We start from the raw sequence: 14780 nt of genomic DNA, 5'->3' as shown, positions 1-14780 counted from the left end.
TTGTCAAGTGAGCATTTTACCCTCAGCATGATTTGCTTGCTCCCCTTTATCCAAATAAACTCAATTCAGTGGAAATGCTTGGCATATGATTTTTAGAGTTTTAGAGTGGTCAAGTATTCTTGCATCAAAATGTCACAATGTTTGTTAGACATTCAATGAAATCCTACTTACTTACCGCAATATCCAGGGGTCCCACAAACTGTCTTCATGGTAACCTGCTCATTCAGAATTTTGGATAGACCAAAGTCAGCTAAGTCAACAAAAAAAAACAGGATCAATGGTGAATATTCTATTTGTACAACATGTTTGTGTTTGTTGTTATTGTCAGAACAACGGTCTGTGTTATTGCCTAGAATAGTTATCAAATATAATGGTAGCATCAATGCTGTAAAGCCAACATTTTCATACCCGATGGCCTAGTGATCTGTGCATCTACTTTAATAACTGCCTTTTGAAACAGACGAAAGGTTCAGGTAACTCAACAATACAGATGGCTCTTGTTGCTAAGGACAACAGTATATTTTTAAAAAATTATTTAGTTATAATCGGAAAGGTTCCATATAATTAAGAAAATCAAGAAAAATAGAGAGGAATCAGCATTTTAATCTTGTTGGGCATTTTTGCAGGATAGTGGCTATCTCAATAAGGCTTCAGTAAGAAATAAACTACACATAAACTGAAAATAAAAACAGAAACAGCGTGGTGTCCATGACCTTAATCAAGTGTATTAAAAAATCTAAAACTCTGGGTAGAGATCAAGAGAAAATGTTCTCAATCATTGACAGTACCCCAGAAAATTAGATCTTCCTTGTCAGAATGTCATATACATGTAAAAGGAGTCTGTACTTAAAACATTAACTAGTCTTCTCTTTTCAAATCCAACCTACGATGTTTTGTATTTTTATTTAAATAAAATTTGGAGAGTTTTTCAGAAACCTTCAAATTCAGTTTAAGAGAGAAAGCAACTGGGGTCTCAAAACCAATGTTCACAACATAAATTACAGAGATATGAAAAAAGTGTGTCTAAAATGGGCTGATGTAAATTGGAGACCTGTATCCCTGGACTAGGAGATCTTTCCTGAATATTTTCCAATAATACCTATAAGAAGGTGTAAGTATGTGCATGTTATGTGGAGCCAGAATTGACCTTAGCTCTGTTGCTTCAGAGTGAACAACATACTGTCACTTGATCACAGAGTCAGTTCTTATATGGAAAATGGCTTTTACTCTGAGATACAGGATTTATGAAACATGTATGAGAACTTTCCTATTGTCATGGTTAGCAAGACTGTGAATTTGTTGACAATTTTGCTATTCACAGAGTGAATAGGAAATCTGCTGTATTGCTAAGGAATTCCGTAGTTTCTCCCAGCTTCTAGGTATGGCAAACCTTCAGTTACTTGTGATTATTGTACAATGGGGCTTACCTATTTTCAGTGGTGCTTCTGATGACAGATCTGCATATAGGAGGTTTTCTGGTTTCAGGTCTCGATGTACCACTCCATTCTCATGTAAATACTGAAAAGATATTGAAAAAGAAATTAGCATTTCACATAAACAAAATAACAGTACCATAATTTTGTACTTGAAAGGCTTTTGGCCAACTAATGTACTACTGATATTTGTTTGTGATTATTGCAGTAAATTGCAGCCTCTCCTGCTTGAAGCAGTTGTACAGTGATGGAATCAATCTGTTTTCATAACAGATAGGTTTTCCAGCATTGGCAACAGCAGAGAATTTCACTGCTGTTGAAAATTACGAAAGGGACTTAAAAATTTAAAGGTCATTATTGAAGTATGTTGGCAAAGATTAGTAATGATATCTGTGCTAAGATTGCACATGTGCTATAATGTGATTTATTCTTTGTTTCCTGTGTTTTTGGGATGACATTTCTTGTATTTATATATAAACTCTTTGGTTCATGGGGAGATTTACTCAGATCTGAATACAATCTGTCCTGATATAACGTGGTAGTTCCGTTCCCATGTGATCAGGTGTTATAAAAAGATTGTGTAATAGCAGCTTCATTTAAACAAATGGGTCTGAAATTGTGTTATAGCCAATATATGTAAGGAAAGTTCACGTTCTACAAATAATAGTCTCAGTTCTTCAATCGCGTTATAGCCAATTTGTGTTGAAGAAATACTCATTATAGCAGAACTGACTGTACCAAAATAAGGTGTATTGGAAAGCATGCCTGACTTTCTTGCATTCCTGCTGTGCTTGGGAATTGCATACAAATACAGAACTAGGAAATGCTCTCCCTCCCTTTAGTTGTTTTGTTTTTATTATATTGGGTTAAAAGTATTTCACCGATTTTTTTTTCCAGAAAGTGTAAAGTCTGTGGCTTTAACAATTGTTAGTTTCAGTAACTGTTCAAGCCAATTTTAATTAATTTTATATGTGGCATTCAGGAGGAAAGATGATGTTATTGCATAAACCTTTGTAAAGCTGGAGTAGTTTTGTATCTTAACTCGAAAAGCAGGACAGCCCAGAACTCAGAGGTTCCTATCTTTGGAACTGGTAACAACCGTTTTCATGGGGGTGGGGGTGGGGTTTGGGGTTGGGAATGGGGTCCGGAGGCATTTTACACAATGGTATTTTACTGAGACAGCTGCATTGTTAAGAAGTTCAGGTGCCTTCAAACAGAAACAGTTTTGGTTACACAGATTTCTGAAACATGACTTCTGCGCTTAAGACATTTGAGGGAAAGGTCTGAATCTGCCAGAATTATTTAGAGAGATAAATTAATCTCTTGGATGAGGTCACATACTTCTTTTACAGAGGTCAGAATGTGTGTAAAATTGGATAAGGTCTTTGAAGATGGTGTTAGTTAAATTCTTTGTTTAAATTTTGAGAAAGAAAAGTCACTCAGCTTGCATTTGGAAAAGCATCTATGCTTAATATTTCAATAAATATTTGTTGATATGAGCATGAGACTTATCATCATATGATTAATGCACCTTTTCTATTTCTACAACTTTTCATTATCATAGTGTTAGATCTGTAAATTTGAACTTTCACAACTCAGAGAAGTTATAGCTGTTTTTAAATGGGTTGGGGGAGCATGAGTACATGTGTTGGTTTTTATAGGGGACTAAATACTTCAAAGAAATCTTTATTCTCTTCAGGGATTAAGTAATTGAAGGAATTTAAATTTCTTGGATGGTCTTTTGTCAATGACATTTTTATTTTAAAACAGTGAAGTCTATAATAGACATTTAGAAAATTATTGTTTAATCTCACCATGGGGACTGAGGTCTTCCCATGGTGAAGATTAGGTGAGTCAGCATGGAGGAAATAAAGGACCGTGAACAGTGGTTGGAGTTCATAGATTGGCAAGGAAGGTATGAGAAGCAATTGAGGTTAGTTTATGGGCCTTACATTGCAATAGAGATGTGGAAATGGTTGAAGTGGGTAAAGGGTTGGGGTTATCATGTAGGTAATGAGATGCAATTGGGTGTGTTGGAGGATGGTGCATCCGGAGATTTATCAGTTAACACTCTGGTTCTCCATCCACCCTCTGGCTGCCTCTATACTGTGTCTAGGAGCAGAATGTCCAACTTCAGTTTGCACCTATTCCCCAGTTCATTCCTGATAAACAGCTTATGGTCGAAACATCGATTCTCCTGCTCCTTGGATGCTGCCTGACTAGCTGTGCTTTTCCAGCACCACACTCTTCGACTCCATTCCCCAGTATTAAAGATTAGAACAATGGAGGCACCTTTTCTCAAGCTGGGTTTGTGGAGTTGGGAATTTCCCAACCAGAGTAAAATTTTTGCCCCACAACATTGTGGATCCGGCTGTTTTAGCAGATTCTTGTGCTCACATTTTGAAATCTCACTGAAATGGCCAGAAACCTGGGAAGCTTAGAGGCTGGGCTTTGAGGTTCTCTCATCAGGATTCTCACACCTTTGGTATTCGTACTGATACCGTTTATGGAGCTGTTACCTTTTTTGTCATCTGCTATTTGTGAAACTATTGGTCATTAGCGGGCTGACTCAGGATAACAAGGTCTACATGTACTTCAATCTTCAGTCCTTAAACAAATTATGAAGTGCTATTATTAAAGAAGTAAGATTTTTGAAAATTATACCCCTCTGCTGGACCAGGCTTGACTTACTACAAATAGTTACCTTCCTTCCTGCTGCAGACTCAGTCTGGCAGTCCTGTCCCCACTGTCAGGACCCCACTGGTTCAATTAATAATGGAGCAACTGTGACAGAGTACATTCTGTGTCATTTTTTTCCCATAGTGCTTCTCCAAATTGGTATGGAACATGGAGGATTTTGGATTCACCAGCCCTAGAAGGGGTTATTGCGATGGGTGGGAATAAGCAGGAGGTTTCCTTGCCTATGTTTGACTTGGTGACATGACACTGTGGGTTTGGAGTGAATGAGGAGGACTGCCTTGCAATTCCCTGCTGACTGTATACTACCGTGTTGCCACCTCTGCTGAATTTGTTCTGATGATGGGAAATGATATATGGTCTAATGGACATACCCAGGGATAGCGATGGTGATGTCTTTAGACATTTTATGTAAGGTATGATTCCATGAAGATGATTCAAGGCTGTTGTTTGATCAGAGGATGGAGCAGCTGTACAATTTTTTTTTAAACAAAACCCCAGATGATAGCAAGAAGAACTTTGCAAGATTGACAGGACTAGGTCACTGCTGTTGTTTCTGGTGCTGATAGATCAATGCTGAGTGGTCTATCCAGTTTCATCTCCTTTCTTAGACTTTGCATCAGTTTGGTCCAACTGATCATCCTTTCTTGTCTTTAAATGGTGTTGACAAGGCAGTTAAGAGTGTACCACGTTTTTGTGGTTCTGGAGTCACGTGTAGACCAGATCAGATTATGACAGGCAGATTTCCTCCCTCAAAGAACATCAATGAACCAGATGGGTTTTTACAAGCGACAGAGGTTTTGTAATCACCATTAGGTTAGCTTTCAATTCCAGTTTCTTTCATTAATTTCACCATCTGCCATGATGGGTTTTGAATCATGTTTTACCAAATCCCCAGATCATTACCCTCTGACTGAAGAAAGCTCTTGCTCGACAGGACGTCTGTTCTCTTCTTTCCCCACTACCCCCATGGTTTTGCCAGGCCTTTTCTGGAGATAGGCAGAGTGGGTTTTTCACCAGACTCCAGCCATCAGATGAGATGCCTGCTGCTTCAACAAGATTCTGCTCCACTTTTGGAAAAAGAACATCATTCCAATTTTGCTCAAAATTGTGGTTGTGGGAAAGTTACAGTCATGTTGTATTGACAGAAATAATCATTACTCCCATATTATTCTCCTCAAAACAATCCTGCTGTTGGGACTATTTTTAATTCTGTGTAAGTGAATGTCTTTTGAATAATTTAAAAATTGGCCCTAATGGAATCAATTTACCATCATTTGCAGCACAGTGTGCACAACAAGGATTTTTTTCATAATTTGTGTGGTGACAAGCTCTGAGTTTGGTGTCTGTCAAATCTTTCAATGTCAGCCAATTGTATAATGACTTTCATCAGATTCAAGGCTGCTTAATTTCATTTGAATGAAAAATTAATCTGATTCCATAGTTTGCATTCAACCATCATCCTCCAGGTGCAAAATTTGCTCCGTTTCACAAGCACATTCATTCTGATACTGTTGTAAGTTATAACTGTTCAAATAAAGATTGAAACCATTATATTTACTGACTATTACTCTTGGTTATTGGTTTCCTTTTGCTTGTTTATAGGTTATGGAGAATGCTGGCAAGGCATGGGTTTTGCATCCCAGTGATCACACTTTATGTTCGAGTCTCATTCCAAATATAAAAATGGAGAGTACCACAGGCAATTTGGATTCTGTCCTTACATACATGCATGCATGCTCTTGCATTGAGAGTAACATGCTGCATCAAGCATTGCTGAAATGCTACAGAATTCCTGACAGCACTGTCGAAATGTCGACAACTCAAGGACTGCAGCAGTTCAAGAAGGCAGCTCATCACCTTACCCTGAGCAATTTGAGATAGTCAATAAAAACTGGTCTAGCTAGCTAATATTCCACTAATGAATGGAAAAAAATAAAAATCTGTGAAATATTAAAAACCTTTGAGTGGCTGTGACATTGACATTCTAATAACCTGTTCCTGTGAATGCTATTGAGAGGCTGACAGAACTACTTCTAATAATATGTGAAAGGTTGGTGTACCCTCTGAAGTTTCTGCTTGACATTACACTGATCTTGCTTTTTTCCAACACTGCAGCTTTTCCCTCAGCGTAAACTGTAACTGAAATCTTCTCAGGCATGGAACAACATGGGGATTGGAAAAAAGTTGGGAGAATTGCATTAGTTTGGCAGTGAGGTGCTTCCTGCCATCAAGAGCAAAATGTCCCATTTTCCAACCAAGTAGTCAACTTCAATATTAGATTCTTGGTAGTTAGCATGAGGAGGATTCTGGGTAATCCAAGATGGAGGATGGGAAAAAGTTCTGGTTGTAACAGCTGCTCCTTTTTTGAGGTATGCTAGGTGCTGGAGGTGAATTGCCTTTGCTGTTTGAATTAATGTATTGTTGGACATTGGAGTGGAGGAACTGTTGGGCGAAGTTTGCAGCACAGAATCAGATAAGTTAATCATTGCTTTTAAGTGTGGTCTACATAGAATCGGCAGTAGTGAGTAGAGTGGGTTCTTTCTTGATTATATGTTTTTGGAGATATGTCTCTTGATTAAACTTAAAATATAAGCCATAGCTATTAATTTAACCTGGGGCAGTGTTTGTAGAAGAATAAAACGGTGTTATTTTCTGGTTCTATAGATTGTGAAGGAGCAAAAATGGCCGTTAATAGAGTGATATGTCCTTCTTGTCAGATGTGGGAGTTTAAAGAGAGCTTAAGGGTTACTGCGGATTATATCTGCCATAAATGCTGTTGGGTGCGAATCTTATCAGATCGAATGGATCGGTTAGAGAAACAGTTAGAAGCGATGAGGAATTTGCAACAGCAACAGTATGTGATGGATGGCAGTTATAGGAATGGAGTAAAAAATGAGGTCTGCAGATGCTGGAGATCACAGCTGCAAATGTGTTGCTGGTCAAAGCACAGCAGGCCAGGCAGCATCTCAGGAATAGAGAATTCGACGTTTCGAGCATAAGCCCTTGGCGAAAGTCTCAGATACAGTCACAGAGATGGGTTAACTCCAGGAAAGATAAGAGAGGTAGGCACCTATGGGAGGAGTCTTTTGTGGATATACCCATTTCAAACAGGTATGCTGTTTTGGAAAATGTAGGGGTGATGGATTATCAGGGGAATGTAGCATGTGCAGCCAAGTTTTTGGTATTGAGACTGGCTGTAATGCAACGAGGGGTATGTCAGGTTCAAAGAGATCAATTGTGTTAGGGGATTCTCTAGTCTGAGGTACAGACAGACATTTCTGTGGCCAGCAGAGAAAAAGCAGAATGGTGTGTTGTTTCCCTGGTGCCAGGATCAAGGATGTCTCAGAGAGGGTGCAGAATGTTCTCACGGGGGAGAGGGGCCAGCAAGAGGTTATTGTCCACATTGGAACCAACGACATAGGAAGGGAAAAGGTTGAGAGTCTGAAAGGAGATTACAGAGAGTTAGGCAAAAATTTAAAAAGGAGGTCCTTGAGAGTAGTAATATCTAGACTACCCCCAGTGCTATGAGCTAGTGAGGGCAGGAGTAGGAGGATAGAGCAGATGAATGCATGGCTGAGGACCTGGTGTATTGGAGAAGGATTCACATTTTTGGATCATTGGAATCTCTTTTGGGGTAGAAGTGACCTGTACAAGAAGGACGGATTGCACCTAAATTGGAAGGGGACTAATATACTGGCAGGGAAATTTGCTAGAGCTGCTTGTGAGGATTTAAACTGGTAGGGTGGGTGTGGGACCCAGGGAGACAGTGAGGAAAGAGAGATAAATCTGAGACTGGTACAGTTGAGAACAGAAGCAAGTCACACAATCAGGGCAGGCAGGGACAAGGTAGGACTAATAAATTAAACTGCATTTATTTTAATGCAAGGGGTCTAACAGGGAAGGCAAATGAACTCAGGGCATGGTTAGGAACAGGGGACTGGGATATCATAGCAATTACAGAAACATGGCTCAGGGATGGGCAGGACTGGCAGCTTAATGTTCCAGGATACAAATGCTACAGGAAGGATAGAAAGGGAGGCAAGAGAGAGGGGGAGTGGCATTTTTGATAAGGGATAGCATTACAGCTGTATTGAGGGAGGATATTCCCGGAAATACATCCAGGGAAGTTATTTGGGTGGAACTGAGAAATAAGAAAGGGATGATCACCTTATTGGGATTGTATTATAGATCTCCTAATAGTCAGAGGGAAATTGAGAAACAAACTTGTAAGGAGAGCTCAGCTACCTTTAAGAATAATGGTAGAGAATTTTAACTTTCCAAACATAGACTGGGACTGCCAATGTGTTAAGAGTTTAGATGGAGAGGAATTTGTTAAGTGTGTACAAGACAATTTTCTGATTCAGTATGTGGATGTACATACATACGAGAGAAGGTGTAAAACTTGACCAACTCTTGGGAAATAAGGCAGGGCAGGTGACTGAGGTGTCAGTGGGGGAGCACTTTGGGGCCAGCGACCATAATTCTATTAGATTTAAAATAATGATGGAAAAGGATAGACTAGATCTAAAAGTTGAAGTTCTAAATTGGAGAAAGGCCAATTTTGATGGTATTAGGCAGGAACTTTCAAAAGTTGATTGGGGGCAGATGTTCGCATGTAAAGGGACGGCTGGAAAATGAAAAGCCTTCAGAAATAAGATAACAAGAATCCAGAAAAAGTTTATTCCTGTCAGGGTGAAAGGAAAGGCTGGTAGGTATAGGGAATGCTGGATGACTAAAGAAACTGAGGGTTTGGTTAAGAAAAAGAAGGAAGCATACGTAAGGTATAGACAGGATCGATCGAGTGAATCCTTAGAAGGGTATAAAGGAAGTAGGAGTACACTTAAGAGGGAAATCAGGAGGGCACAAAGGGGACATGAGATCGCTTTGGCAAATAGAATTAAGGAGAATCCAAAGAGTTTTTACAAATACGTTAAGGACAAAAGGGTAATTATTGACAGAAGAGGGGTCCTCAAAGATCAGCAAGGCGGCCTTTGTGTGGAGCTGCAGAAAATGGGGGAGATACTAAATGAGTATTTTGCATCAGTATTTACTGTGGAAAAGGATATGAATGATATAGACTGTAGGGAAATAGATGGTGACATCTTGCAAAATGTCCATATTACAGAGGAGGAAGTGCTGGATGTCTTGAAACGGGTAAAGGTGGATAAATCCCCAGGACCTGATCAGGTGCACCCTCGAACTCTGTGGGAAGGTAGAGAAGTGATTGCTGGGCCTCTTCCCGAGATATTTGTATCATGGATAGTCACAGATGAGATGCTGGAAGACTGCAGGTTGGCTAATGTGGTGCCACTGTTTAAGAAGGGTGATAAGGTCAAGCCAGGGAACTATAGACCAGTGAGCCTGACTTTGGTAGTGGGGAGGTTGTTGGAGGGAATCCTGAGGGACAGGATATACATGTATTTGGAAAGACAAGGACTGATTAGGGATTGTCAACGTGGTTTTGTGCATGGGAAATCATGTCTCACAAACTTGATTGAGTTTTTTGAGGAAGTAACAAAGAGGATTTATGAGGGCAGAGAGGTAGATGTGATCTATATGGACTTCAATAAGGTGTTCGACAAGGTTCCCCATGGGAAACTGATTAGCAAGATTAGATCTCACGGAATACAGGGAGAACTAGCCATTTGGATACAGAATTGGCTCAAAGGGTGGTGGTGGAGAGTTGTTTTTCAGGCTGGAGGCCTATGACCAGTGGAGTGCCACAAGGATCGGTGATGGGTCCTCTACTTTTTGTCATTTATATAAATGATTTGGATGTGAGCATAAGAGTTACAGTTTGTAAGTTTGCAGATGACACCAAAATTGGAGGTGTAGTGGACAGCGAAGAGGGTTACTTCAGATTACAACAGGATCTTGATCAGATGGGCCAATGGGCTGAGAAGTGGCAGATGGAGTTTAATTCAGATAAATGCAAGGTGCTGCATTTTGGGAAAGCAAATCTTAGCAGGACTTATACACTTAATGGTAAGGTCCTAGGGAGTGTAGCTGAACAAAGAAACCTTGGAATGCAGGTTCATGGCTCCTTGAAAGTGGAGTCGCAGATAGATAGGATAGTGAAGAAGGCGTTTGGTATGCTTTCCTTTATTGTCAGAGTACTGAGTACAGGTTGCAGCTGTATAGGACACTGGTTAGGCCACTGTTGAAATATTGCGTGCAGTTATGGTCTCCTTCCTATTGGAAAGATGTTGTGAAAGTTGAAAGGGTTCAGAAAAGATTTACAAGGATGTTGCCAGGGTTGGAGGATTTGAGCTATAGGGAGATGCTGAACAGGCTGGGCCTGTTTTCCCTGGAGGGTTGGAGGCTGAGGGGTGACCTTATAGAGGTTTACAAAATTATGAGGGGCATGGATAGGGTAAATAGGCAAAGTCTTTTCCCTGGGGTTGGGGAATCCAGAACTAGAGGGCATAGGTTTAGGGTGAGAGGGGAAAGATATTAAAGAGATCTACAGGGCAACATTTTCACACAGAGAGTGGCACATGTGTGGAATGAGCTACCAGAGGAAGTGGTGGAGGCTGGTACAATTGCAACATTTAAAAGGCATTTAGATGGGTTTGAAGGGATATGGGCCGGGTGCTGGCAGGTGGGACTAGATTGGGTTGGGATATCTGGTCGGCATGGACGAGTTGGACCGAAGGGTTTGTTTCCATGCTGTACATCTCTGTGACTCTATTTTATTATCTCACCTCAATGATACGTAGTTTCCTATTCTCCCAATTGCTGGATAGAAAATTAGATGACAACAATACCCTACTTGAAAGTCAGAACTATAACCTGGTGATTCCAGCTCACCACATTTTCCTCTGGCGCTCCATAAGTGAATAAAATCTTAGGACATGCTGCAAGGGCAGTGAAAATATATATGCTCTATCCATAAGGGTCTCCAGATGTCCATCCACAAAGTGGGATGCCAATTTTCCTCTGTCTGATATGTCTGGGCAATTGACAGGAACTGTGCAGGACAGCTGTGGACTACCAGTGCTTGACAGGGTGCATGGCTGGGCTTTGAAAATGGTACCATTGCCAGGAATACCTGGAGGGTCTGCCAGTGGCCAACACTTCCACCTGCGGTGAATGGGAGAATGCGATATACAAAGGTAAGGTGAGTTTGGGAAGATAGCCATCAGAAAATGTGCTAAGGTCCATGGACAGAAACCTTCCATGAAACTTGCCAAAACTGACACATACTTTAAATGTGGTAAGCTTCAGCCCTGTGTCTAACTAATATCCCTAAAACCATTTTTTTGACTGAAGAAGCAAGTGACGTTCATAAAGAAGGCACAGTTAAATGATCTGGTAGTTAAATTATCTGATATAGTTAATTTGACCACTAAACCATCCACTTATCCCCTCTATTAACTTATTTATTGTGAAGAAAATCAACCTTAGTTCATTATACCCTGCCTTCACACAACAAAAAAAGCAATATAACTCACTTCCTAAATTTCTCACTTGCCTTCCATTAGTGTCCTCGTTTTCTTGCTTTCTCCTTTCCTTATCGTTGTTTCTTATTTTTTCTTCTCCATTTCCAATTGATTCCCTTTTGCCAAAATCTTATTATCTTCCCATCTTCTACATCGACTTGGAATGGATTTAAACTGCCCGTGTGCAATACCACAAGAGTCTATCTGAAAAAGTTTCTAAGAACTCTAAAACTTCAATAATTGCTTCAATTTTTATTGTGCCGAGGAACCCACACAAATCTTATTGTTTAGCTGTGAAAGTCATGCTTTCAAGCATGCCAGGGACACTGAGTATTTGTCAATATGACACTTAATCACAGCAGCATCTGTCAAGTTACAGGTTTATATTTAAGACTTGAGGTTGAGCCCATTTCTTTGTAATGGATGGTTTCTTTCAAGTTGTCCATGTCCAGATATTTGTAAGAGTTTTGTCAGAATTAGTAAAATCATTTAATTGTTCAAAATAAAAACAAAACCTTTATTGAAATAACATTTAAAATGTCTTTATCTGCTCAATTCTGTATTTGCAGATCCTCCTTCACCTCTGCAACTCATAGTTGCTTAGCAAAGTCCTGTATTGTCCGGCAGATACCAACACTGGGATATGTAATTTTTTACATAATCATTTTAAAATTCATTAATGGGATGAGGGTGTCGCTGGCTAGGCTGTCATTTATTGCCTCTCCACAGGGGACAGTTTTGTTAAGAATCGACCACATTGATGTGGGTCTGGAGTCACATGTAGGCCAGACCAAGTAAGGATTGCAGGTTCCTTCATTATAGGACATTAGTGACCCAGATGGGTTTTTTGAACAATCAGCAATGGATTTATGGTCAGCGTTAGACTCTTAATTGTGGAGTTATAAGCAGCTTTGAAGTTACTGATATTTAATAAATTGAAAATAAATGCAAGCTTACATTGCCCTGTCATCAAACAACAGATTTCTGGTTATGAATATTCCACCTTTAATCAGTATACCATTTCAACACTTTGCTGTGTTCTGTTGCAAACCTTTACCTGTCCCTGTTTAGAATGTTGCAGGAAAAGTTGTCTTGTTTATGCCACATTCGTTTGCATTCTCCACTTCACTCATTGAGGCAGATATTGACACTGTACAATGGTGTAAAATGATGCTAGCAAGTTTTATTTCCTTTGAAGTCAATCCTTTGGCTTGCTTTCTTGGCTTGCTCGCAATCAACTATTCAACTAATTTGTGACTGAACAGTTACAAACATTAATTGCAATTTTTTTAAAAAAGAGAAGCCTCTCTTGAAAATTACTAATTTGCGACCATGTTACCCATTCATTTTGCTCTGTTGCCTCTTATCCCTTTGAGACTAAAACTCTTGACCTCATTTATTAGTCCGACACAATACTATAATGTTGTCAGGAGGTCGAGAGGTTTTTAATCAAGATTACATCGACAGAGATCTCAAAAGAGAAACACTGTCCTCTTCTCAGTTAAGTTAATGTCCTTAAAGGACCTCAGTCTAGTGTCATTTTACTTAGATACTCAACCTAACCCAGGCCCAGACCAGAAGCTCCAACCTGTGCTGAAAATTGAGGGGTTGAAGTGATTTTAGTTTACTATGATTGGGATGTTGCAGCTGACTAAGGCTGATGATGGAATTTGGCTAGTGACTGGGTTGAGAGCCCATTCATCAGTTCAAGGTAAGCCCTGATGTTTTTCAGCCCATTAATAGGAACAGCAGTTACTGATGCATCAATAGCAACAAATTCTCTTAGTTCCTTTATTGATGACATGGAGATGCTGGCGTTGGACTGGGGTGTACAAAGTTAAAAATCACACAACATCAGGTTATAGTCCAACAGGTTTAATTGGAAGCACTAACTTTCGGAGCGCTGCTCCTTCATCAGATGATTGTGGAATATAAGATTGAATTTGTACTTGCATAATTACATTATACTTTGCTCAAAAACTGCATGAATCCATGTAAGATTCTGTTAATTCATTTTTTAGGTTAGGATCAGTCTAAACATTATGACACAGATAGCAGCACAGAGGGGTGCTAATACTCAATACATTGTCTGGACTTACACCAATTGTTAAAGTTCACTTGAGAATGTAACTTTTAAAAAAAGTTATGCGATTTACATATGAAAGAAGCAAAACTAGCATGATCATTCTAACAGATGACAGACTTCACAAACAATCAAGGTATTTTTCAATGTATAAATTCAGTTACATCACACTGTAAAATTTTGCTATAAATTCTGAGTCTTACAATCTTAAACTCCACAATCACCTGATGAAGGAGTAGCGCTCCGAAAGCTAGTGCTTCCAATCAAACCTGGTGGACTATAGCCTGGTGTTGTGTGAATTTTAACTTGCTTTACTGTTGTCTTGAGGGTGCATAGATTTGGGTGTTATTAACATAATTCCATATCATCCCTATACTATGTTGCAGATATGGGTGTGGATTCCTTCAGGTTTTCCACTAGCACCACAGGAGGGTATACTTATATAGTATATACTTGAGTTCAGAGATTATTTTTAAAGACTGGGTCTCTGAAGTCTTAGTCATTAAACTTAAAATAAAAGGAATCTAGGGATGAATGATAGACAGGAAAAGAATTGCCAAATAAAAATGAAATGATCCACAAGATGCACTGCAAATCTCACCAACTTTACTTCAATAGTGTCTCAGATACACAAACGGATTAGAGTCCCAATGTTACAGGAGCACCATCACGTTTCAGTCTACAACAACCTGCTTTGAACACAAGCTGCCCATGAATTACAATTGCTGAGTGAATATACTCAAATTTCCTCACACAGAGTTTTGCAATGTAAACAGAAGGTCCACTATCACACTCTTTGGAAAAAATGAGATGGGGAATAAATGCCATTGTAAATCTGCTTAAAGCAGAGAACAATTAAGTTTTAATAAAGGAAAACCAGTGGAGATACAGAGTCTTCAAGTGAGTGATGTTGACAGCATATTGGCCTGACCCATTTTGAGTATGGGTGGCCAGGTGGAGGGTGGTCATGATTGCTAGAAGATATTAACCAAGCTCAACAATGTTTACAATTCCTGGGTGCCGTCTCCAATGTCAGCTAAGAAAGTTTGTGCTGCCTTTCTAGAGGGAAAGTGATGATGGCTATTACATTTTGTACTTGATCAATTATTTCAGCTTGGCAGA

At 39.5% G+C, this 14780-nt stretch overlaps 1 protein-coding gene across 1 annotated transcript in view; it reads right to left on the bottom strand.

Moving 5' to 3' along the window:
• Positions 1-14780, bottom strand: part of LOC132828977 (calcium/calmodulin-dependent protein kinase type IV-like) — a 147793-nt gene that overhangs the window by 21131 nt on the left and 111882 nt on the right. Inside the window, exons 6-7 of the mRNA XM_060846219.1 lie at positions 1428-1518; positions 176-250 (exon numbers count right to left, since the gene is read on the bottom strand). Coding sequence (XP_060702202.1) covers positions 176-250; positions 1428-1518 — 166 coding nt within the window. The remainder of the gene's footprint in view (positions 1-175; positions 251-1427; positions 1519-14780) is intronic.

Source organism: Hemiscyllium ocellatum, chromosome 28 (genome assembly GCF_020745735.1).
Source record: "Hemiscyllium ocellatum isolate sHemOce1 chromosome 28, sHemOce1.pat.X.cur, whole genome shotgun sequence".
In the NCBI taxonomy this organism is placed as follows: Eukaryota; Metazoa; Chordata; class Chondrichthyes; order Orectolobiformes; family Hemiscylliidae; genus Hemiscyllium; species Hemiscyllium ocellatum.
Note: the sequence above shows the minus strand (reverse complement) of the source record. Positions and strands in the feature narration are given on the sequence as shown.